At 49.5% G+C, this 26392-nt stretch overlaps 1 protein-coding gene across 11 annotated transcripts in view; it reads right to left on the bottom strand.

The window, feature by feature from the left end:
- LOC115083911 overlaps window positions 1-26392 on the bottom strand; it is a 274261-nt gene that overhangs the window by 221998 nt on the left and 25871 nt on the right. For all 11 annotated transcript variants that reach the window (XM_029588000.1, XM_029587994.1, XM_029588001.1 and 8 more), the window contains exons 2-9: window positions 24355-24736; window positions 15672-15797; window positions 10599-10718; window positions 9522-9641; window positions 6740-6859; window positions 5110-5229; window positions 2650-2742; window positions 2361-2480 (exon numbers count right to left, since the gene is read on the bottom strand). In XM_029588000.1, coding sequence (XP_029443860.1) covers window positions 2361-2480; window positions 2650-2742; window positions 5110-5229; window positions 6740-6859; window positions 9522-9641; window positions 10599-10718; window positions 15672-15797; window positions 24355-24736 — 1201 coding nt within the window. The remainder of the gene's footprint in view (window positions 1-2360; window positions 2481-2649; window positions 2743-5109; window positions 5230-6739; window positions 6860-9521; window positions 9642-10598; window positions 10719-15671; window positions 15798-24354; window positions 24737-26392) is intronic.

A 26392-nucleotide genomic window follows, 5' to 3' on the forward strand; every position in this document is an offset into this window, starting at 1 on the left:
AGGGACGCCGCCGGGGTATCCCATTCCCTGGTGAGTAGTTGCATGAACGACTCATGAATGGGAAAAGCCCTGGCCCTCGGTCGAAGGGCCGCCAAGACCGGATCACCCTTCTTAGAGGATGTTACTACAGCGGGAGCCATTGGGCGCGGGCGGGGTCCGGGGGCGGGTCGAGATCCAATTTCCTGTATGATCCGTGGGATGAGATCATCCAGCTCTTCTCTCTGGAAGAGGCGCAGGGTACGCGGGTCATCCCCCTCAGGCGTTCCATCTTCATGCCTCAAATCCGGGCTCACAGGGCCGTGCCCCACCGGGACCGCCGCTGCCCCCCCTGGAGCGGGTGGTAGAGGGACCCGGGGGGGGGGGCCGGGGAGGCCCCCGGCACCCCCGGGTCAGGGGGATTCGATGTTGAGGGCGCCAACCTGGGCATCTTCGCTGGGGGGGGTCCCGCGGGGGTGCCCAAGCCCTGGAGGTAGGCAGAGTGCATAAGCAAAATAAACTCTGGGGAAAACCCCGGCCTGCCCGGGGCGGTCCCCGAGGGAGGGGGTGCCGTCATCCCCTGGGCCTGAGAGCCCTGCTGTGGCAACAGAAACGGTGGAAAAATGTCAGCACAATCCCCATCTCCCTGCGCTGCCTGCGTTTCCTCATCGCGGTGAGGACTTAAAATGGCCGCCGTTCCCGCCATAACAGGCAGAGTGGCCGGCCCGCGCCGCCCAGGCAACTCCTGAAAAAGTGAAAATTCACTGAGGGACTGCGAGGTGCCTTCCCCCCCGGGAAGGCACCTGGCGCAGATGCCCTCGCGGGAAATCCGGGACCCCGGCTCGCCGCAGGCCGAACAGAGCGACGGCCGCGGCATCGGGTCTCCCGGCGAAAAAGTAAAATTAAAGCCTCGGGGGGGGGGGGGGGGGGGCCAATAGCAGGGGGGAACAAACGCGGGGGGGCCCGTCGGCCTGCGCTGCCTGCCTTCCCAGAGCGCGAGTAGGTGCCGCGGGGGGGGCCTGCACGGCTGCGCTGCCCGACGAAAAAGTTCCTCTCTACCAGCTGCAGCCGACCACGCGGCGCAAGAAACTGTCCGGGGGAGAGGAAAAACCGCGGAGAGGCCGGCCCCACCGGCTTCCGCGAGGCACCACAACGCTGAAAAGGAAACTTTAACAAAATACAAAACTTACCCCCGGCCCAAGACAAGCACGCGGGAGACAGCACAGAAGGAGGAAAGTGAAAGCCACGCCTCCCCAAAAATTGACAGGTTTTTTTTTTTTTTTTTTTAATATGTAAACTTGATCCAAATTGCAACCAAAACAGACAGAAATCAGAGGAAAAGAAAAGCAGAAGAACTGAATCCTTGCCAAATTGGGGAAACTCCGATTCCCCTACTCGCATCTGCTGGAGTCAGAAGATACTGAACTCCAGCAGAGGGGGTAGTGGTATATATGGGAACGCCCCCTCGAAGCTTGTGCTGACTCCATCTGCTGGACTGGGGACATAACCCACGGTCTGGACTGATCCTGGTACGTACAGGGAATTAATATTGAGTGAGGGGACTGGGAATCTGGCTGGGAGCCTTGCACGCAAACATTTTTCTTTTTTTTTTTTTTTAATGACCATTGGCACTTACAGTAAGTGCCGCATGAGCCCGGATAACTTTACCCTGCCCCCGGATCACCTCCGCATCGCCTCCTTTTTATCCGGCTAAAGAATAGCTGAATGACGACTTATCCGGCTACAATTTAGCAAGCTGGATGCGTGCCCCAGATATTCAAAAGTCAGCATTTAGCCACATGACTTAGAAATTATTCAGCTAAGTGACTTTAAATATGGATCCCCTAAATTTGCATTGAAGAGGTGGGACATTCATTCTGGACCAACTGCAACAGACTAGGCCCCCGCTATCAGCGAATCGGCTGCAACAGAGGCAGCTGAGAACCACCCCAGGACCTCCTCGGTTTTACTACAGATTATCATCTTCCCCTGGCTGGCGAGAAACTGCATGCATCATTTCTGACAATCCAGACCCCACCATCTATTAGTAATTTACTAACAGACGACCAACAAAGTAACTGAATAGATGATACCTTCAGTTTGCCAATAAAGGTTTAATGGTGCAGCCTTTGGAAGCAACAGTACCATTAATAGGCAAATGACTGCCTAAGGCAGGGACCTCAGTAGCTCCTCAGGCTTGCACCTATAAATATTCGTCAGCCTCACAGAAGGCATCACTTCTGCCCAACCACACTGCGGTTGCATTTGCTTGCAAGCAACTGAATTTTTGGAAAGCTAAGGCACTCCTTTTCTGCTTTCTATAACTCTGTGTTGTCCATGGTAACCTGATGGGTGATGATTTGCCACAGAGGCCAGAGTCTTACCTGCCTGACCGAGCGCTGGGGACTGTGGCCCCCAGCATGCGATGGGCATCCGGCCTCACAGGGGCTGCCTGCTGCCGCATCCTGCAGTTTGTGGTGCTGTCCTAAGAGACTCTCGGTAAGCTGCAATTGTACAAAACCAAACAGGTCACAGTCTAAGCCAGGCTAAAAGTGACTCATGTGACACAGCTCCTGCCAGTGCAAGGTACGGCAACGCGCAAATAGATTTCATGGCTCTGCACTGACATGTTTGACCTCGGTGCATGTTAACATATGGTGAAATGGTCTATACCTGGTCTCCTGGCGACGGACAGCTGAAACCCACAGTCTGCGAAGTGCACTGAGCAGTTTTCTCATGTTGCTGTCCCAGAAAAATAAGAACAATCTGGAACCACAAAATTCAGAATATTAAAAATGAGGCTAAGGGGTGAAGGCCCTGGCACTCATTAGAATAATCCCACACTGTCCCTTACATAGATCATTCACCTAGGGCAGACAGAGAAAGACAGTGGTAGCAAAAACTATTTTACATAATGTGTTTGACAGCTTAAAAAAAACAAACCATCAAAATCCCCTTTATCATTCAGATTTTTTATTTTGCACATAAAGTATTTACTGTTTTTGAAAGCTCCTCCTGCTTAACCACTCCTACACTCTGAATCTCAGGATAGCAGGGACACTGCTGTGTTGATTATTATCAGCCGTCTGCCTCCCACTCACCCCATGTGAACGTTACCCTGATATACATCGCAGAGGGCTGTAGAGCAGACTTGGAGAGGCAGATGTCCAAAAACTGGAGGCGGGAGGGGGTTAAAGAGATGCCCACAATAAAAGAGGAACTCACATTTTTTAACATGCAAATGTACAAAAAATTAAAGAAAAGAAACTGAGATGTAATATAAAAAAGTCAGGAGACTAGGAAATGAACCACAAGGCAGAGGAGGGCAGACACTCTGAAGTGTCTGGTTAGCACTGTTGCTTTAAAGAGGATGTGTCAGGGATTTGAAAAATGTTGACTCCCCCCCCCCCCCCCAGAACACCCACACCCTCCGTCGTGGTGCAGCAGCCAAGACAGGCAAATTGAAGCATCAGAATTGGATAATGCCTGCTGAGCCAGTTCCTCAGGAGCTGTAGCCGAGTCTCTGCTGCAACACGACTGTGCTCTGTCGGCCAATGCGATATGGCACAATGAGGCTCAAAACCTGTGCCAGTTTAATCAAAAAATGCAAAAGGAAAAAAAAAAAAAGAAACAAAGAAAACAAGATATAGCCAAAAGGCATTCAGAAATCGAAAAAGGAAGTCACGCCTCCAAGCAGGAGATCTCAGTTTGATTCCCCCCCACCCAGCTTCTGCTCCCCCCCATGTCGGCCAGGGATGCTGCAGTAACGGCATTCACAGTTCCCCGAGAGGCTCAGCCACAGCACGACGGCGACATCTGGGCGAGCCAAGCGGAAAGCCTGCGTGCACCCTGCTCTGGAGAGAACCGCAGTCCCTGGCCCCCTGGGACGAGGATCGTTGCTGCAGTGGCTGGGTTAGACGGAAAGGGGAGATGGGGTTATGAACGGATAAAACCTTCTGGTACTTGTGAAGAAAGGCTCATGACTGTCACAGGCCCCAGTACAGGATGCCTTCAATTGGGCTGAAAGAAGGAAACGAGCAGTCCTCATGGTGTCCCTTTAATGTGCTCCACGCTCCGGTAGTTACGAATGAAAGCTCCCCACTTCTCTGCTTAATGCACACCATGGGTGACATGAGGGAAGAGGCCAGGTCAAGCATCTCAGGCGCCCAGGAAGGGCACCCCACACTGGGTCACCAGGCTCACAAAACGCCTCAAGACCAAAACACCCAACACCACCTATCTTTCGGCTTTGTAATGACGGCGTTGTCTTTTAACCCCTTCCTGCTCCATGTTCAGCTACCGGTTCCATTTGAAACATCAGGAAAATCAAAGAACACTGGGAGGTCATCAAGCCCCAATGAAGCTGCTCCGTTGGCAGTCGGCATCTCTTTGGGTGTTGTCAACACATCGATATATTTATATTTTTTTTGGTCCGGCAGTTTCCTCCTGCTGCATTGCCTTCCAGCTGTTAGAAGCAACCTCTACTGGGCTTAGGTACCTTCATTCACAACTTCCTGGGGCTTTCCCCCCTCCCCCCCCTAATTTTTATATGCCCCTCCTACCTCAGCCCAGCCATCACACAGTGTCAAGTCCTGTCCGGTCCTGTCCACAAACCACAGCTCCCTCCAAATCCAGCGAGCGTAGATCCCAAGTCTGGCAACCAGGTATCGCTGTTGAGAAAGACCCCCGCCTCCCTCCCTCTCCACCCCCCATCCCCCCCATCCCCCCAGGCTGTGAACGCTGCCTCCACAGCAACTCCATGCCCACCCGGCCCATGGTAACAGCATCCTAGCCTGGAAATCGAACCTGGGTCTTCCGCATGGCAGCATGTAGAACTTGCCATCGGGCCAGTCCTCCCCAACAATTTTTGTAAAGAATTTGTGGGTAAACTACAGGCAGAAAATTGTATTTTCAAATTGTGCACACGCAGTTTACCCCATTTCCCCCACCTGGTGAAACAGTACGGGCAGAAGAGCGCATGCGCTTTCTTTCTCTTTCAAAATTGCCTAAAGGTCCATGTGTACAAAAAGTACGGGTGTACTTTGGGACTAGGCCGTTTATTCAGAATGGCCTCCTTGGTAAACAGTAGTGTAAAGAGCACAGAGAAGCAGGGCTGCCTTCTCGCGGCCTTACCTGCTTCACCACTGGCTGGGGACTGTGGGCCTCGGTCTGTGAGGTACACCGTGACACGCACGGGCTGGCTGACGTTTCCTGGGATGATGTTTTTCCTTGCTCCAGAAAATTGAGAACAATCTAAAGTCAAGAAGGATTGGAAGTAGAGCAAATCAAGATCACATCCCATCTACATTTTAGGGTTTGTATTTATTTTATCTTATTTCTTATTTAATTTTTAAAACTTTTTTCATTCTTTTCCTTAATTTTACTTTCCTTCTCTCTCCCCTTCCCTATTCAGGCATTCTCTTCCCCTAGGGACTTTTCCCTGCTTCCAAAGTACTTCCTTCTTCCTGCTTTCAAGCCTTCTGTCCCCCACTTTTCATCTCCCTACTTCCAAACACCACCCCCCCCCTTCCCCTATCCTCTCCCTGTTTCCAGGCAATCTTTCGCCCATGCCGCCGTTCCCCCTTACACTTCAAGTCAATCCCTTGGCCCAACAATAGAGGCCCACCGACAGCAGCCACCTGTCTGCGGCTCGGGACCTGACAACCGAAGCCGCCGCTGCAGCTCTCTGAGACCCGTGCTCGGCCAGAAAATATTCCATCGGATGCCAGTGCCTGAATTTCAGGTTCCTGGGTGATCTGGCACCTGGCCTTTTTCCAGCCCTGCAAATATGTATGAAACCCAGTAAGCATATCAATTCCTGTATACGGGAAATGAATGACAAGCGTATATAACTCAGGGTAAAGAAAAACTGAGGGGCAGGAGGGGGCTTGGACAATCCTGAAGGGAGGTACACTGACTCCCCAATCAAGGAAGCAAAAAAAACAAAAAAAAAGGCTAAACTTCCGTGCAGAGAAAATGTCAGAAATCTTTTAGTGCATAAAATCTTATCATTCCATTGACCTTTTATTATCTCCTATGACAGAATCCTGTGTATAAGGACAGCCAACTAATCTAGTAGCTGCAGAGTTTAAAGCTGTGGTATTCACGACAGCAAAGTCCTCATCAAAAATTAAGGAAACATAAAAAAATCCACAGTCAGCTATGTTACATAAAATTCCCGCCTGAGTTCATTCGAAACGTTTAAAAAGTTACAAGCATGCTTTTGACTTTGTTTAATGATAATAAAACAGGAAGTGTTTTCACAATGTTTTGCAAATTAGCTGAAAGCGAGAGTTATCAAATTTTCCTACACCTTTTATATTTTTTTCAAATTTTCACCCCATTAAATGCTGTCCCAGGGAAGGGCGTGCGGCAGCTGGCCGGCGCACGGAGTTTACTTCTGCTTCAGAGGAGCAGTAAGTATAAAAACAAAAAAACTGGTGATAGCTAGGGTAGGTTTAGGGGTTGGGGAGGAGAGCAGACGGGGAGGGAACTGGGCAAAGGCCCAATCACGTTGAATGTTATAAAAGCCAATGTGCGCATGTTATAAAATAGCCGTGCGCGCATGGACGTGCGTGCAGGCCTTTTAAAATCTACCTCATAAGATATAATAATCCATCTTAGGGACCGCAGTCAATGGTACAAATGGAAGAGGGGCTGCTGCTCGGAAAATTTGCTCACCCCTGCTATAACCAGCAAGCGAAAGCTTACAGGGGGAAAATGAGACTTAATGCTGACACTGGAAGGAAAAATGCCCTCCTACCTGATTCACCAAGGGCTGCGAAGCACTGCACGCTGCATGAGACGAGCACTGAGGCACGCAGAGACTCCCAACGGCCTCGGCTTTCGGTTCCTTGTGTTGTTCCAGAAGATTCTCAATGTACTGTAACCGCACAGAGCCAGAGCGTTACACTGGAACCTGGGCCACATGCAGGCACGGACAGACAATCTCTCGGAAACACAGAAAACATCGGCAGATGAGGACCCCTTGGTGCCCTCCCCAGTCTGCCCACCCGCATCTGCCTGCTGTGCTGCCAAAGGGCTTAACTCAATCTGTGGCCTTCTCCCTCCCTTCTTCTCCCTCCACTAAAGGTCCCTGCCTGTCCATTCCCCGTGCTCGCTGGACTTCTGCCACCGTTTTGGCTCCTCTAACTTCTGCCGGAAATCTCTCGCAGGCCTCCACCAGACTCTCCGGGCTACGGCATTTTCTCACATCCCTTTGGCGTTTCCCTCTCCTCGGCTTTGCATGAGGACCCCCCTTTGCCCTTCAGCTTTTTCTTTCAAGGGAAAATGCTTCCTTCTGGCCCTTTACTGAAGCCTGCCGGATATCTGAACGTTTGTAATGTCTCTCTCCTTTTCCTCCCCACTCATCTCTAGCGTCTTCATTCTCTCTGTCTATGGCTTACAGCGCAGCTCATGCAGCAGGTTTTAGGGACCCTCCTTTGTACTGACTGCAGGTCACCACAGCAGCCTGGGTACATAAGCCTGAAGTGGGACCATGTTAAGAAAAACTGAAGCAAAGCTACAAAACGGGCAGAGGGGAAGAATGACACCTTGAAGCTTAAGCACTGAGGAGTCTCCTGGAGGAATTCTGCGTAGGAGAGAGCTGGTGGACGTCGGGGACAGACAGAGAGAAACCTGGAGGCTCTTGCTTGGCTGAGGACACAGAGGTGAGGGAGAAAGGAGCGCTCTCTGTCGGCCTCTTCCCCCCAAGGAGTCAGCCTGTTGGGGGGGGGAGAGGCAGAGATAGAAAGCTGGAGGGGGGGTCTTGCTGGGGGGAGAGAATGAGGTCTGAGTCTAGGGGAGGGGTAGCAAGCAAACTAGGAGACTGACCTAAAGAGGAAAGATGGAAGCCCGGGGAAGGGGCTCAGGACATAAGGAGGAGAGAGCTGGGTAGGACCTTTGAGCCTGGGGGAAGGTGAAAGCAATCCGGAGAGGCCAGGCCTTATGATAGCAAAATCTCGCACCAAAAAAAAAAAGAAAGAACATTTCTGCCTCTTTGAGTAATTAATATATAATCTAATACAAAAATGTTACTTCTCAAATAAAGTGATTATTTCATATTATCTGAACAGTCTGCAGAATTTTTAAATATTTTTGCTCAGAATTTTCTTTTCTTTTTTTTTTTGTGCAGAACTCTCCCAGGAGTAGGATGTGTCCAAGACTAAGCATGGTTGAAAGGATACATTGAAGGAAAATACCCTAGCCCTGGCCAATGGGCAAAAGAAAATCACTGAAGACAGGATTTTCAGAAGGTTTAACCTTGACGGTTAAAAATGCCCCCCGAGCAGTTCAATGTAACTGGCTAAGGGGCCTATTTAGGAAGACGCGTCATGTGCTAATGCTGTTGTTAGCAAAACGGGCCCCTCAGAAATTAACGGAGCCTGTTTACTGACACATGGACTTTATCCCTCGGCAGGGTATTTAAAAAATTACGCTCTTAGGCAATTGACAGACTACAGGAAGATCCAGACTCCCTTTGCATTTAAAATTACTTTTGGAGGGTATTTTCAGTTCAAACAAGGAAAAAAAGAAGACGAAAAAAAACCTGAATAAACCAGGTAGCAGGGAGCAGTTCCGTGTGAAAACATCATATAACTCAAGAGGGCATTCAGAACCAAATTAAAGTAACCCCCATCATACAGACCCCATTGCTCGGCAGGAGTTTACACTTTCCAACCCTCCTACACTTACCCGCAGTCACTGACTCATCTTTGTGAAACACAGAGGCCGAATGGCTATGGTTATACGGTTAAGTACATTTGTATGCCGCCCTATCTGGGGCAGCTCACAACAAAACACACACAGTAAAAATAAATAAATAAAACAAGAATGCCGCCAGGGCGCACATCCAAATCACTATTGTCTTTCTAATGAGCCCCAATACAGTTGGAGGGCTATAAATATCAACAGATCTGACAGAGTTGGAGGGTATCAACACACAACCCACTCCCAGACAGGGTGATGAATACATGGAGCTGCCTCTCTACAGAAGTGCTGGAAGCAGAAGCAGTAACAGAGTGCAAGGAAGCGGGGCCTGTGCTGCCCCCCCTGCCATGCGGAGGGCTCCTGGGTTAGATTTCCAGCTCAGGTCTTTCTCCTCTTTGGGTTGGCCAGGGCTAGGGATGCCTCAGAGGTATCTCCAGGAGGTGGCGAGGGTGAGAGGGGTTCAGTCATTGCACAACAGCAGTGGCTGCATCCGGATTTAGGGAGCATGATCGCAGGAATCCAGAACAGCCCTGGTGCATGGCCCCCGGTCAAGGACTGGACTAAAGGTAAGCTGGGAGATCATGTAAAATGAAGGAGCAAAAAAAAAAGGTAGAGAAGTCAAGAAAGCAAGTGACAAACACAGAAGATCCTTAGGGGTGAAGAAACAAGGATAAAGCTAGAGCTCAAGCAGATTATGTAGCAGTGAACTCAGTGGAAAAGAGGAGTCCATCCTTCTGTTTGCATGTGTCGTTGGTCAGAACAGTAAACGTAATAAGTACAGTTTGGGCAACAGGGAAACAAAAGTGTGTGAATGTGCGTCAGGACCCTGCACTCACCTGACTCAGCGATGGGTGGAGGCTGCGGCAGGAGCTCTCTGACCCGCACCCAGATGTGGAGGGACCACAGAGGGTCTCTTTGGCCGGGAAGTTATGGTGCTCCAGGAAACCGAGGACAGTCTGTTATTGTACAGAAGAAAAAGGATATTCAGTCAGAGGCGGAGGGATGACGACAGCCCACAGCCCTCTCCCTACGCCCAAAATCCTCCCATCCTGTGCTATGATGGTCCTCCCTCGGAAGGCTGAACCCTGGATGCCACAGTGCGGAGGAGGGGATCCTGCCCTAGAGATGAGGGTTCAGGTGCAGTGCAGAGGTGGCACGCTTAAGGTCCTCGGGGACAGAAGATGGGCCACGCAGGCGGCATTTCTAGATCCTCGTGGAATGCTCCTTGCGGGAGTTAGAACGACAGGAAATCGCCCAGCAACGGCGCCTTCGCACCCCACATCACTGACGACAGGAACCAGCGGAGGAAAAATCAACAAATCAGATCACTCCTGCTCTTCAAACAGAATTTCTCGTTTGCTTCCTGGGCCCACCTTTCCCTTCTCTGCAAATGGAGAGGAGCCGGGCCACGGGCTATCCAGCTGGAAGACAGAAAAGCCCTCCGGACTGAGAACCACGGCAGTGACTATGCCACTCAGGAGAGCTTTAGGTGGAAGAGCTTGAAATCGGAGCTGACCCCCTTCTCACCGGTCATAGGAAATGTCTTTTCTTTGGCCAGCGCAATGGCGGACATCGCTTACAGCCATCAAGGTGATTTCTGAACAGGCGTGACCTACAGTTTCAGCCCCAAATTGGCTCCTCTGGATCCCACAGGTTGGCCCACACTCTGCTTATTGTACACATCTTGCACTCAGCCAGAAACCCTGTCTCCCCTCCGGCACTCCAGAAACAGCAATCCCCACAACCCGCAGCCCGGTCCTGCATTGCGTCACCCTGGCCACAGGCACGCGCTTACACCCCCTACGCCTTTTACACCCCTCTAGTACGTGTGTAGCTGTCTCAAGCCACGGTAAATCTGTCTTACTCGCTGGAAGATGGAGCCCGCGCTTGAAGTCCTACAGCAGTGCCGTTACCTGAGTCACCGAGGGCTGGGGAGCAGGACACGGGCTCTGCTGCACGCAGCAAGGTGGCGGTGGACAGGGTCGCATCTCCGTGCACAGCATCCTTTGCGGCTCGAGAAGCTCCCCTGCAGGCTGCAATCACACAGAGCCGGAATTATAGGCCAGGCCTGCAGTAGGTTTTACAAGTCCCTCACACCACCACCCTCTTGCCAAGCTCAATATCAAAATCAGTATTAAACGGTCAGGGACTGAAAATATAGCATGGAGGTCTGCTGCGACAGACGCTCCTCCCTCACCCCCTACCCCCCAGCTTCTGGTTGATGCAGTCAGTGGGAAATGAGGAGAACTATATCCATTGAAGCAGGGCACAAAGACTGCAATCATAAAGCCCACTTCTAGAAGAGACAGAAGGAGAAATTATATAGGCAGCTGGGTCTGTCTGGCAGGCCTACAGCACAAATTACGAGTCCCAGCAGAAAGGCAGTTCCTCATGCAGGAGGGTTTGGTCTGGCAAGCAATGCTTTGCTAATACTGACCAGGTCGGTGCGGTGAGTTGGAAGCACTGGGCTGCCGTCCAGAAACGCCACAGGCATCAAGGCAGCCAGATGTGCTTGTAACAGCTGTACTGGTGCTGATGGCTACTTGGATTTTTGTACGATCTTGTGGTTTGATGTGGAAAGGAAGGTGTGCGAGATGTGAACTGAAATGCTCGGGGGAGGGGGAGATAATACAGTGAAGGAAGATGACAAAAAAAAAATAGGGTCCTGGATAAAGGAGTGACATCCGATAGGAACTCGGACTCTACAGCTGGCAACTGGAACACATCATCCCTGGCGGTGTGCACAGGAATAACTGGCAGACTGGTCATCATCTGCCACATTCCTGTGTAACCCAGAACAAGCTTTTCCTTGGCAACAATCATGCAGCCTCCATCAACTGGGGTAAAAATGGCACGCATCCATCTCCCTCCTCCACCCACCGGGTTTTTAGTATTTTATTATTATTTATTTAGAAATTATTTTTATATACCGCGGCACGTTGAAAACATCACCTCAGTTTACAATAAACAATAATTCAGCCACTAGCTTTACATTCTAATGACCATAGAACCAAACAAGTACAAGTAATTCAATGAATGATAGAACATGTAATACATGTTAAACAAGCCTAAAATGGGTAATAATATAGGAGGTAAGTATAAATATCTAGGTATATTCAAACAATAGTAGTTAGGAGAATCCAAAATTGCATTCTGTTTGAAGAATGAAATTGTATTTTAGGGGCACATAACTAGATTACAAAGGATTGCCAGTGGGAGAAGTTATTGAGGTAATGTGGATCAAAGTGATGGAGTGATTGGCAGTTCAGGTTAAGAAAATTCCTATTCTTATTGATTGACATTTATATTCTGTTTCCCCAACCACAAGGACCACCCTTAAGGGTTTTAGGTCCAGCAACTGCAAATCCTGCCCAAAGAAGCAGCCCCCAAATTCTAGGTGCAGCTTCAGCCCGTCTCGGATATTTGCCTCGGTTCTCACCTGCGGCCGTGACTCCTTACGCTCATCTCTCCAGAGCCATACCTGTAAACCTTGGGGCCTAAAAGACATGTGCTGGCCCCAGTCTGAGACCGCTTTAGAGAAAAATGCTCTCATATTGCCTTTTGTATAGATCCATGGTACAGTTACACCTTGAGTGTTGTGTGCAGTTCTGGTCACCCCCACCTCCAAAAAGACAAAATGGACATAGAACAGGTACACAGAAGGGTGAAAAAAATGATAAAAGGGGATGGAGAAACTCCCTTATGGGAAAAGGCTGAACAGATTAGGACTCTCTAACTCGGAAAAAATGACGGCTGAGCGAGGACGGGAGCGAGATTTATAAAATCACGAGTGGGGTGAAACAGTTAAACAGGGAATGATTATTTACCCTTTCAAACAGCCCATGAAACTAGCAACCGGGCAGATTTAAAATAAATTGTAGGAAGTATTTTTTCACTCGGCACTCAGTGAACCACGGAATCTGTTGCTGGAGGATGTGGTGAAAGCAGCTGACACGGTACCTGATTCACTAACAGGCGGATTTTAAAAGCCCTACGCACCCCCAAAGCCGGGGGGATACGAACCTCGAGCCGGCATGCGCCACAGTGAATTTAAGAGGCGCCCGAGTACGCAAGTTCTCTCTCCTGGTATGCGCATAAACCGGGAAGTGAAAAAAAAAAAAAGGGGGTGGTCCACGGGCGCGTTCCGGGTCTGTAACCTGAAGTATTTACATGCACCAGCGCGTGCCGGGGTCCCCTACCGCGAAACTTTACTTCTGCTATGGATGGCGTGTAAGTTTTAAAATTAAAAAAAACAGGGCCAGTCAGCGGGGTTTGAAGGGTCGGGGCTGATAGGGTAAAAGAGAGGAAGGTTAATTGGGGGGGGGGGGTTAGGAATTCCACGCCTTTAGCCAGGCAAACTGGGAACGGACTGGGGAAACTGGTAACTGCATCGGCTCAGGTATGTAATAAAATACCCCCCCCCCGCCCCACTTACGTGGCAGAGCCGGCATTTGCGCGCGCAAGCGGGCAGCCGTGCAAAATTGTGTGCACGCGTAGGTGCGCGCAAGGCCGATTTTATAATCCTACCCGCATATACGCGTGTATGGTATAAAAGGGCCGCGTCCGTTTGTGCGAGCCGGCATACGCACGTACACCTGCGCGGCTGCTTAAAAGATATCGCCCCCCCGGGTTTTTAGGACAGATGCAAAAATCGGAGCAATGAGCCTCAACCGAGGGCTGGACAAGCTCCTGAAGGAAAAGTCCACGAACAGTTCTTAGCCAGGCAGACTTGGTGAAGCCAGCGCTTCTCCCCGAGAGTGAGATACAAGAAAGAGATCTGACGGGTACTGGTGACTCGGACTGGCCGCTGTTAGAGACAGGAGGCTGGGCTCATTGGACCTTGGCCTGACCTAGCGTCGCACTTCTTATGTCCCTAGAGCTCCGACAACAAGAAGGAGATCCTTGCCTGCAGGAAATGTCCTTCACAATCAGTCAGCAGTAGTCACTGTCACAGCTAACCATTCCTAGCAGTGGCATTAACCGAGATGGGAGAGAAAATTGCATTCCACTATCGTGAACCTAAGTTCAGAGCGCACATTTATTTCATTTGCTTTCTGTCCTCAGTTTTCCCCGTCAGGAAATCAGGCGGAAGAGCGCCCACGGAGCCTGACTCTAAGTCAGTCACAATACACAAGTAACCATGGGGTCTCAGGGCTCTATGCCTTGCATTTCAGAGGTGCTCAAAGCACTGGAATAAATCTCCAGGGGGATAGAACCAAACCTACCCTGAGCCAGTCCGTACACCTTTCAAGGCAAGTTAAAAAAAAAAAAAAAAAAGGCAGCTGGACTGGATAACTCCATATGTTCAACCGCAAATCCATGGCTTGCAGATTCTGTAGAGGAATTTGATATTTACACTCCCAGCTTTCATTTCTATTCCTGTTATTGCAATGTAAAACAATACAAAACATCAACTCCTGATCCAGTGCTTTCACAACCAAGAATATCTGTGTTCTTTGCCCCAACACTGGGAATGAATCCGGAGGACAGGGCCGCAGTGGTATCTGACTTGGAGCGGGAGCCAGTACTACAGGCTGAAACAATCTCGCTTAGCCTCGGAGCTCCTAACACTACCTCACCACCTGTGCAGTCAAACCAAGAACAGAGTGACTCTTTATTGGGGGCAGATAGCCCCGGAAAATCAATATTGCCGGTATTAGCTACAGGAATGAGTTGTCAGCAATCTGTGGGGGAGGGGGGGGCCCAAGCAGGAGCTGAATATAATTCTTCCATCTGAAATCCCAGAGATAAATATGGGGGTATTGTGGTCAGCCATAAAGTCTCTTGAGAAAGCAATTGTGGATCTTACTCAAAATATTGGTAGAACACAGCAGAGTTTTTCTTGTTTGGAAAATTTAGTAACCCTGAATAAAACAAGTATTACGAAAACTGAAAAATGTTTAGAACAAGTGGAGGCATTTCAACAAAAATATGTTAGATCTGAGTTGATAAATGATAAGAAAATTGAATATTTGGAAAATTCAATTAAATACTTGAATCTCAGGGTTCTAAATTTTCCAATGATTAGGCTAACATCAGCTAAGGAAATGTTTAATAGATACCTAGTGAATGTTTTGAAGATGCAAGAAAAGAATCTACCAGTAACCTCAAGAATGTATTACTTACCAGTGAAACCTGTTCCTGGTAATTTAGAGGGACAAGGAGTAACTGATAATTCAATTGGTGTCTCTGAGGTTTTAGAGATATCAACTGATATGGAAATAAAAACAAGGGCTACTATGTTAGTATCCTTTGTTTTTACAACTGATAGGGACTCTGTCCTAAGATTATTTTTGAAACAGAGACACCAATTATTTTTTGGACAAAAGATCTGGATATACCCGGATCTGTCTAGGTCAACGCAGACCAGAAGGAAAAGTTTCTTGAACCTTAGATCTGATGTAGAAGCAACTGCTGCTAAAATGATTGTAAAGTTTCCTTGTCGATGTGAGATCTTTTTCTCAAACCACAAATATGTTTTTTATGAAGTATCTCAGCTCCAGAAGTTCTTGAGCTCCCACACCCCAGTTAGCACAGATTAGCAGTTAGAAGCATGTATTTAGTTAAGACTCAGTGTACTCTCCATTTTCTTTGGATAACAGTATAGTTTATATTTGATGTACCGCTTGATTTCTGTTAAATAGCTTGTGGATTTCCTATGTTATGTACAGGCAATCTATTTCAGGGTAGAGGTTATTAAAGAATTATGTAATTGCTTAAAATGCCTGTAATTCTAATTTATAATGTAATGTTATAATAATTTAAAAGTTGAATAAAAATAAAATTAAAAAAAAAAAAAAAATCAAACAAACTTCAGTGGCTCACTTTGATGCAATAAAAAAAAAAATCATGACCCTTTCCCCTCCCACCACTGCCATTTTATTTTTACCAGATAAGAAGGGAGTTTGTCTCTGGAGTGCCACAGTCGTGGCTCCCGCACATCCTGTGGAAAACGCTGGGCTTGCCTTATGCGCAACGCTGCTCACCTGGTTCACCGAGGGCTGAGGGCGGGGCAGATCGGCACAGCAGCTTGGGCAGGGAGATGTCGGCGGACAGCTTTTGACTTCCTTCCCAGGCTCCCTTCGTCCCCACAGGCTGTCCGTCGTCGGCATCTGAAGAAGATGAGAAGGTTTTATCGGTTAAAGGGGAGGGTAAGGGGGCACCAGTTCAGCTTCTGTGTCGCTCACGGGTGACACCGCAGGCGCTGCAGGATGTGCTGTCGCCGCCGACAGTCTGCGCACTTAATTCCCAGTTGCTTCAGCTATGGGGGCGCCTCGACCCGGCTAGCTTTTGACCTTCAACACCCTGTCCTCTTCCCACCGGCAGGCCAGAAAATGCGATGCCCCCCCCCTCCCACGGACCACCTCACCTCCCACGGAGATTCACGCTGGCGAGTACCTCACGAAGCCGTCACGTCCCTCGCTTCTCAGCCTCTTTCTAGCTAAGATCCTGGTGCAGGATGTGAGCTATAGACTGGGCACCATCATCACTGGCCTTTTGGCTGAGACCGAGAACCTGTAGGATGGAGGGTTAACACCCTGCAACCCGACCTCTGCTAATGACACGGTAAGGACACAAACTGCCCACACCGGGTCAAAATCCAAAGGCAATTTTTTTTTTTTTTTTTGCCAGCAGACTTCACCCCAGTTTTCAAAGAGAAAACTTGTGTATACTTTCTCCATGAAACCTGCTGTGGACATCTCCACCCACTTTCTTTAGAGAAAGCCACTTGACCCGGGTCCTGTATTTCACTGAGAACGAGATCTAGAGTAGTCCCTCGCTCCCCCGCCCACTAGTTGGTTCCAGAATCCGATGCTCCATGCATGCCGCCAAGAGACATCCACCCACTTGATACCGAAAGCTCCCATTATCGGCGTTTCCATTCTCACTATCCAGTCCGATCTCCGTCTCATCATGCTGGTCAGGTAGACCGCATGAGACCCCCCTTGCCACGCTCTTCACCTTCAGGCATGAAACTCTTATCTGCGGAGCTCAAAATGTAATGAGCGACATCATCTTATGTTGGCCCAATCAAAAGGTTACTGCGGGTGAAGGGGGTGAAAACGTCCAGCAGTCCCCTTGCAGTTCTACCACCTACCTGTTCTCGTCCATATCATCAATGAAAGGTATTGCAACCTGCAGAAAGCCCGGTGACTGAAGCAGGAAGTATACAAAATATTTTGTTATGGGAGGAGGGGTTACTCGCTTTGTATTTAAAGAGGTAGGTACGTCAGTCTTGACAATGCCAAATGTTAACTAGTTCCAACTCCACCCACAGAATGTACAGCAGCAATGTACACCGCCGCGTGCCTTTCTGAGGGAGCGAAGAATACATTTCTAACATAAACCTTCAGGCCCTGCCTCTGACCCCCCTACTGCTGTGATGTTTGTTCAGTGTATTTTAGAGGCGCAATGTCAGGGTGACCAGCATCTCTGTCAGCCCTTCGGTTACCGAAGAGCAGGCCGTGGAAGCAACTGCCAGCAGCTGGCGGGCTCCCAGACAGACCTGTGAATTCACTAATCCCATTTCCCCCAACTCATGCCGCAAAGTATTGACCAGGCACATGAGAGCATGGCCAAATAAGGCTGCCAGTGTTAGATCCTAGCGGCATGTGAGCTATTAAATGGATCCCAGCTGCTGCTGTTGGGAGCATCCATTTTATGGTAGAGCTGTAACCGAGCGGTCCAGTTTGCTTTGGTTTATTGTTTTGATGTATTGCTTTTCACCAATCAAAGCTGTTAACCTAAATAAATGCATACATGATTATCTTAAAACTAACAAGGACATAAAATGCACAAAAGGTATGAAGTCGGTACATCCTGCCCCACCAGGAGAAACCAGAAAGGAAGGGGGGGGGAGGGGAGTGGGCAGAGCGACTTTGCTGATATCAGTAACCCATGGTAGCAACAGTATAGGAAAATTGGTTCTTACCTGCTAATTTTCATTCCTGTAGTACCACGGATCAGTCCAGACTCCTGGGTTTTGCCTCTCCTCCAGCAGATGGAGACAGAGAAGTTTTAACGGACTCCGACCTATACCCCTGAGGTGCCACCTAGAGTCTGTCAGTATTACACTGTACTCAAGCAGAAAGATTAAAGCATAACTTCCACATAAACAACCTCCAAAGAACAAAACCATGCCCATACGCTTTCACTGAAAAAGGGGGCATTCGGTAAACTTGCAGAAATACTACTGGCCGAGCGGACTCTCCGTTTTCCCATGGGCAGGACTCTGGACTGATCCGTAGTCCTACAGGAACGAAAATTAGCAGGTAAGAACCAATTTTCCTTTCCCTGTACGTACCCGGATCAGTCCAGACTCCTGGGATGTACCAAAGCTTCCCTAACCAGGGTGGGATTGAGAGAATCCCGCTCGGAGTACACTAGCCCTGAAGGAACCGGGCTCAGGGGCCCGGACATCTAGACGATAATGCCTGGCAAAAAGTGTGTGTAGATTTCCAGGTAGCCGCCCCACAAATTTCCTGCAGTGACACCTGTTGACATTCCGCCCACGAGGCCGCTTGCGATCGAGTAGAATGAGCTTTAAGACCAACCGGAATCAGACGTCCCTGAACAAGGTAAGCTGAAACAATAGCTTCCTTTAGCCAGCGTGCGATAGTGGCCCTTAAAGCTCTATGACCCCTCCTGGGTTCACTCCACAGAACGAACAGATGGTCCAAAAGACGGAAACTGTTTGTGACCTCCAAGTAACGCAACAACACCCTCTTTATGTCCAACTTCCTTAAATCCCTAGTCTCTGGAGTAGAAGAATCCAGACCCATGAAAGAAGGGAGCTCCACTGACTGATTCAAATGAAAGGAGGACACCACTTTCGGAAGAAAGGAGGGAAATGTTCTTAAGGAGACTTCTGCTTCAGAAATCCGTAAGAAGGGCTCCCTGCAAGATAAGGCCTGAAGCTCGGAAACACACCTTGCTGAGGAGATAGCCACAAGAAAAACAACCTTCAATGTCAGATTCTTCACGGTCGCTCATTTCAATGGCTCAAAAGGAGCATTACAAAGGGTGCGGAGAACCAGACTGAGCTTCCACAAAGGACAGGAGTTCCGGACAGTAGGACACAAATCCCTAGCCCCTTTCAGAAAATAAGCCACATCTGAATGAGATGCTAGCGCAACCCCCTGCACCTTTCCATGAAAATAACCAAGGGCTGCCACCTGAACTCGTAGGGAATTAAACGCCAGCCCCTTGGCTAATCCAGCCTGTAAAAAATCCAGAACATTCGGAATTGAAGCCCTGGACGGCTGCACTTTGTGGTCTACACACCAGGATTCAAACACTCCCCAAACTCAGAAGTATGCCATGGAGGTAGAAGTTTTACAGGAATGTAAGAGCGTGGCAATAACTGCATTCGAGTAACCCTTACTCCTTAATCGCTGCCTTTCAAAAGCCATGCCGCTAGACAAAAGCGATTTACCTCTCCAAAACAAATGGGCCTTGTTGCAGGAGATTCAGAGTCGGACAAAATCTCAGCAGACCATCCACTGCCAGATTCAGAAGATCGGCAAACCATGGACGCCTCGGCCACTCCGGAGCCACGAGTATCACCTTGCCCGGATGAGCTTTGATGCGGTGCAGAACATTTCTGACCAACGGCCATGGCGGAAAGACGTACAACAGAACGTCCTTTGGCCAGGGAAGGACTAGAGCATCTACCCCTCTGCTCCTGGCTCCAGTCGCCGACTGAAAAATCAAGGAGCCTTGGCATTGCAGCACGTCGCCATGAGATCCATGGTGGGCATGGTCCAGCGTGTGCACAGAAGACAAAAGGCCTCTTCAGAGAGTTCCCACTCCCCCAGGTCCAACTGGTGGCTGCCGAGAAAATTGGCTTGTACATTGTCCACCCCGGTAATGTGAGAGGCTGCAATCTTGTAGAGGTGTTGCTCTGCCCAGTTGATTAAAAGCTGAGCTTCTGCAGCCACCGGATGACTCCTGGTTCCCCCCTGATGATTGATGTAAGCCACCGTTGTCACCTTGTCGGGGAATACCCTCACTGATCGTCCCTCTCTAAAGGAAGGAGGGCCTGCGGTGCCAACCAAATCGCTTTGGTTTCCAATCAATTGATCAACCAGGAGGATTCCGTTCTAGTCCATTGGCCTTGCACAGCCGTTCCTTGACAAACTGCTCCCCACCCAGAGAGACTGGCATCGGTGGTTACCACTATCCAGGAGGGAAATTCCAAATCTACCCCCCGCTATAAATTGTCTGGACAATGCCACCAAAGAAGACTGGACCGTGCCGAATCAGTCAGTGGGAGGAGAAGATGAAACTGTTTGGAGAGTGGATTCCACCGGGAGAACAAGGCTGACTGAAGAGGACACATATGCGCAGAGGCCTAAGGCACCAGTTCGAGAGTGGAAGCCATCGACCTGCAAATAATTCCAGACCCTGGGACAAGGCATGGATCGCAAAGACTCCACCTGAGTGAGAAGATTGGACAATCTTTCCTCTGTAAGAAAAACCTTTCCCAAGATCGTGTCGAACCAAGCACCCAAAAACTCCAAGGACTGGGAGGGAACCAGGTGACTGTTGTCGGGGTTGACCACCCAACCCAATGAGCTCAACATCTATAGCACCCTCTGCACCGCTCTTCTGCAAAGATGTTCTGACTTTGCTCGAATCAGCCAATCGTCCAGGTAGTTGTGTACAGAATCCCTTCCTTTCGCAGGGCCGCTGCCTCAACCACCATCACCCTTGGTGAAGACTCTGGGCGCCGTTGCCAGACTGAATGGTAGAGTGCAAAATTGAAAATAATGCCCCAAGATTGCTAACTGCAAATATTTCTGATGATCCGGGTGTATAGGAATGTGCAAGTAAGCTTCTGTTAGATCCAGAGATGCTAGAAATTCCCCTTTGTGTTCAGACTCTATCACCGAGCGAAGACTTTCCATCCAAAAATGAGGCACCTTTAGAGTCTGTGTTCTGGGTCAGGCAGACATCTGAGTTTGCCATCCAGGCAGCTAAACTTTCTATCCATCAGTCCTCAAGACAAAGATTCTTTAAGTTTGAAATTATTTATTGTACAGGTAAGTTCTACTTACAATTGCTGCATTTCAAACGTAAGCCCCAAGGCAAAGATCTTTGGTAACTGGAGACAGAGTAGCAGGAGGGAGAAGGAGGTCTCTTATATTGCAGGTGTTGGTTTATGGCAGATGTAGGGAGCGTGAGGGATTTGAGGCCGATTTAGTCTTCAGAAGAAGGCAGTAAGAAAGATGGTAAAAACTCGATCGTTTCAGGGAGTTTTTTCAGAGTGCTGCTAGCTCAGAAGCCCACATGGGCAAGACTGAGCTCTCGTGGAGAGCTGCTAAAGGAAACGCCTCCACAAGCTAGGGGCAGGGGGGACAAGGTCCAATGGCAGTGAGCCTAAGAACCATGTGATACAGGGGAAGCATGAAGGGCAGTCCCTTGAGCCTATAAGGCACCTAGGAACACTCAAGTTAGATTGTGGGGCATTCAAGCTCTTCCAATAGTGAGAGAAAGTGGAGGAGGGAGGGAGCTTCTCTTAAGGGCAAAGGCTCCTCTTAAAAGCAAGGCTCACAGACTTTTATCATGGGTTACAAAAAGTATTTCAGTATCAAGAATCCTCAGAAGGGAAGACTGCACTAAACACAGTTAAACTATAGTATACACAGATACAAACATGTACCCACTGCTGGGGACAGAACAGTCTGACTCTCTTTAAGTCTAGGATGGGACGGAAGGTGCCCTCCATCTTGGGCACCACAAAGTAGATGGAGTAGCGCCCTCACCTGAGCTCTCCTGTGGGTACCGGAACTATGGCGCCTAGGTCCTGTAACCGCCGCAGAGTGTCTTGTACCACCCGGCGTTTTTGGTGGTACCCACATGGGGAAACCATGTACCGCTCATGAATCGGCCGAGCAAAATCTAATGTGTAATTGTGTTCTACTATACTGAAGAACCACTGATCTGAGGTTAAGTTGGTCGACTCTTCTAGAAAAAGGGATAACCTTCCCCCTATTCTTGGGACGGAAGAGAGGACCGGCCTTGCTTCATTGCCCTGATTTGGGACCCCCATCAGATTGTGGGGCTCCATCTCTGGCAGGCCTGCACCCTTGAAAGGACTGATTCCAAGAAGATTGGCGGCCGGGACCCTGTCGAAAGGACGAACTGGCGGACCATGAAGAGCGAAACCGGCGATTTCCCCAAAATCTGAGGAAAGGATCCTCTTGTCCTGGGTCTATCCTCCGGCAACCTGTGGACTTTATTCTCCCCCAGAGATTTTATCATGTCCTCCAATTGTTGCCCTAAAAAGCAGCTTACCCTTGAAGGGTAAGGAACCCAGTTGAGCCTTAGACGAAACATCCGCAGCCCAGTGTCTAAGCCAGAGGAGCCTGCAGGCGGACACGGCCGAGACCATAGGCCTGCCAGAAGTCTGTAACAGATCATAAAGCGCGTCAGCACTGTAAGCTACCGCCGCCTCTAGGCGCCCCGCTTGCACCACCTCACTCGCAGAAAGGGATGCTGCTGCTTGCAAATCCTGCACCCAGTGGAGACTGGCTTGTAGCGCGAACCTGCTGCATATAGCGGCCCAGACCCCTAGGGCGGAAACCTCAAAAATCTTTTTAAATTGCAACTCCAATTTGCAATCCTGTAAATCCTTCAGGGCAGTGGCTCCTGTTACCGGGATGGTGGTTTTCTTGGTCACTGCCGAGACTGTGACGTCCATCTTAGGGACGTTAAGGAGGTCCAGCGCTTCCTCCGGAAATGAGTATAACTTGTCCATAGCCCGACTTACCTTTAAACCAAGGTCCGGAGCGTCTCACTCCTTAAACAAACGATCCGTAACTGACACATGAAACGGAAAGGATCGAGCTGGACCCCTGAGCCCCACCATCACCGGATCAAAGCCCCAAACCGTGAGTCCTCCGGAGGAACCTCAATGCCCAGATCCTCCAGAATGGCTGGGATAAGTGGACCAAGCTCATCCCTTCTGAACAGGCGGACCACTTTGGGATCATCGCCCTCCACTAGAGGAGCGCCCACTGGCTTGGCCGGCTGGAGCTGGTAATCCTGATCCGCATCTGGTCCCTCACCAGGGGCTTGCGGAGGAGATGCCCCTTCATCCGCACCATCTGTATCTGAATTTTCCACCTGACAGGAAAAGGACCGGAGAGGGCGTTTGGCCTTGGGGGCTTCTATGCCACTGTGTGACTTGGTACGCTTGTGGAGTGATGAAGCTCCTGTCCCAGCCCCCAGCGACGGCCGGACCTCACAGGTTACCTTAGTACCCTGGCTCTTTGCTGCTTCCCGTGCTTTGAAGGCTTTATGCAGCAACAAAACAAAATTGGAGGAGAACGAGGAAGAAGACTCATCTGAGTCTTTCCCCTGTTCCTCCTCTGAGGAAGAGATCTGAGCTGCCTGCAAGTCGCGCCCCCCAGGGGCAGCAGGATGCAGCAAAAGAGGTGGCGGGGAGCTCCCCTCCCCAAGGGCAGCCTTCTCCTGCTCCCTGAACGTTCGCAGTAAGGCTTCAGTACCTGCGCTGAGAAGAAAAGGGTCCTGAGGCTGCCACAGCAATTCTGCCCTCCCAGGGTCCCTGCGTGCTCTAGAGCTGCTGCGATGCGATCACTAAAAAAAGACCTCAGCTCTTCTAATCCCACTACAGCACCCTTCTCTTCCCCTTTCTCTCCAAGAAAAAAATAGGACCTTAAACCTAAGCCTGCTCCCTCCCAAACAAACAAAAAAAAAATGCAGAACCTCAGCCTTCCTCAAGCAAAAAGCCTACAGAGGCCCCGTCACTGCTGCGGACCATGGCTTAGCCTGCACTTGGGCTTTCGGTAAAGAAAGGCTTGAGTTGCCAGAACCAGCAGCCTGGATCTTTTCATAGGCACCAAGTTCTAAAGCAGTGCTTCCCAACCACCGGTGTGCCCCAGAAAAGTCACCACTGCCTGATGCACAGATGCAGACCAGCACCGGGGGCTCTGCTTTCAGCACCTCACAGCAGCAAGCGACACCAGGGGTGGCTCTTAAGCATGCAGGAGGTCCTTGATGAGAGCGTATGTGTAACCACACACGCCACCACCTCCTGGGACAGCACAGGCAGCATGCATGACACGGATAGCCGGGCCCCATTTTGTTCGGCGCACACAGTGCTTCCTCACCTGCCCCTCCCCCCTCCTGAGCTCCCCCCCCCCCCCCCCCCCCCCCGAGTCCCTCAGACCTCTGTCTTATCCCCAGGCTGAGTGAGAAAGGGAGAGCGTGAACTGAGCACTGGATGTGACTCGTTCTGAGTGCTGGGAGAAGCAGCAGTGGAGGAGCTCTGGCAGCCACATGCAGCAGCCAAGGTAACGAAGCCGGGTGCCCACATCACACAGATTTTTCCCTTCTCCTGCACTTCTATATAGAGGGAGCTGGCCCACTGTGATGAGTTTGTATGTGTCTCTGTACTCTCTTCTCCTTCTTTTAAATGTATTTTAACCACGCGAGTCCTCTCCACGTCTGCACTGCCTGCCTGGCCTGCCCCATGGACGTCAGTGTGCCGCATAACATTTTTGTTAACGTAGGTGTGCCTTGGGCATGAAATCGTTGGGACATACTGTTCTACATATGGAGAGAGAGAGAGAGAGAAAGAGAGAAAGAGGATGAGAATGAGACAAAAAGAAAGAAAGAGAGAAGACACAGAGCCCATGATACCTTTATGTCACTTGTGAGCATCTGCAGGTTTTCCAGAGCGTGCACCTGAGGCCTGACGCTGCCAAACAGAGATGGCTCTGCTTCGGGCTTCAGCTTATGCCGAGGAAGCTCTGGCTGACATCCCGCCGCTGGTAAGGGCCAAGACTCCTCCCTCGGCTCGAACATGCTCTCCTCGAAGTGCTTGGAGCAGAGGTAGTGCTTCCCAGGCTGGGCCCCCAGGACCTCCTGCACGAAGCCCTGGGCCTCGCCCGCACTGACGCTGCAGCACCGCGCCCAGGACTCAGCCAGCGAGGCATCTCTCGGAAAGGCATGGAAGGTAAGGGAGGTGCTTCTGCCGCTGTGGTTTCTGCAGCCATTGGCAAGGCAGTGAGGCATCATGGACCTGTTTAAAATGTAAACAAATTAGAACAAGAATGGTGACTGCTGTATTTATGCCCTCATTGTTCAAGGGACACTCTTAGAAGGTTGTAAATTCGAACTGGCGAATATGTGTTTTCAATCTTATGGTGCAGCAACACAAATATGCAAATTGAAGGAACACGATTGGCCAATGCTGCTGAGTTCCACTAGTCTACTAAAACTGTAAACAAATGAAAGCCAATGTGATACACCAAGGCTCTGACGCCAACAAATTTATAACAAAAATATTTTTTTAAAAACACCAAAGAGTTTAACAGATGGCAGGCAGACATGCCCTATGATCCCCAACCTACCCCTCTGAAACAGGAACAACAGATGGTTAGAAGCCAGCCCACTACAGGAGAACAGGACAGCACAGCAGCTCCAGAGAAGGAAGACCATGAGGCTTTTGCCATCTGCCCGCTTGCTACTTTTAAATGGCACTCTAGTAATGGCCTGAACCTTCCCCCAAAGCTCCCTACCAACTGTGGGGCCTAGCACCCTTTAGTTTCACCTCCCACGATGTCAGCAAAGGGAACCTGACTTACAATGGCCCGCTGCAGGGACCAGGTCACTCCCGAGCAGCTTGTTCCCAAAGGGGCAAGCCAAAGCAGGTTCTCTGTCTGGGAGTACCTAGAGTGCAGCACCAGAGCGAATCCTATTTATTCGTAGAGAACATACTCATAAGTGTCGATTACTAGCTTTATCTCAGGTTAGATGCAGGGCCAGTGCAGGCACCAACCTTTAATTGTTCACTCTCCTCCCCCCATAGAAACATAGAAATGACGGCAGAAAAAGACCAACTGACCCGTCCAGTCTGCCCAGCAAGCTCCCACACTTATTTTCCCATACTTATCTGTTTCATCAATCACCAAATTCAGGGCCCTTGTTGGTAAATGTTTGATTAAAATTTCCTGCCACCCCTTGTCATTGATGCAGAGAGTAATGTTGGAGTTGCATCAAAGGTGAGCATAAGGCTTAATGGTTAAGGATAGTAACCGCCGCATCAAGCAAGTTACCCCGATGCTTGGTTACCCAGACAATGGTTACCCAGACAATGCCTTGTTGGATGTTGTCTGAATGTAAATCTTCTTTTCCACATTTATCCCTGCTGTTGAAGCAGAGAGCAGCGCTGTATATGCATTCAAAGTGATGTGTCAGGCTTAATTGGTTTAGGGTAGTAACCACCGTAATAAGCAAGCTACCCCCATGCTTATTTATTTGTTTGTTTACCCAGACTGTGTAGTTCAGTCCTTGTTGATTGTTATCTGAATGCAAATCCTCTTTTTCACATTTCCCTCTGCTGTTGAAGCACATAGCAACACTGTATATTCATTCAAAGTGATGTGTCAGGCTTAATTGGTTTAGGGTAGTAACCGCCATAATAAGCAAGCTACCCCCATGCTTATTTGTTTACCCAGATTGTGAAGTTCAGTCCTTGTTGGTTGTTATCTGAATGCAAATCCTCTTTTCCACATTTACCCTTGCCGTTGAAGCAGAGAACAATGTTAGAGTTGCATTAACCGTGTGAAGGCTTATTGAATAAGGATAGTAATCACCAGGTAGTAACCACCATTCCAGTAATTAAGGTTTAAGGTTTATTATTATTTATATACCGTCATCTCAGCACTAGCCTTCA

The sequence above is a fragment of the Rhinatrema bivittatum genome, chromosome 2 (assembly GCF_901001135.1).
Source record: "Rhinatrema bivittatum chromosome 2, aRhiBiv1.1, whole genome shotgun sequence".
Taxonomy (NCBI): domain Eukaryota; kingdom Metazoa; phylum Chordata; class Amphibia; order Gymnophiona; family Rhinatrematidae; genus Rhinatrema; species Rhinatrema bivittatum.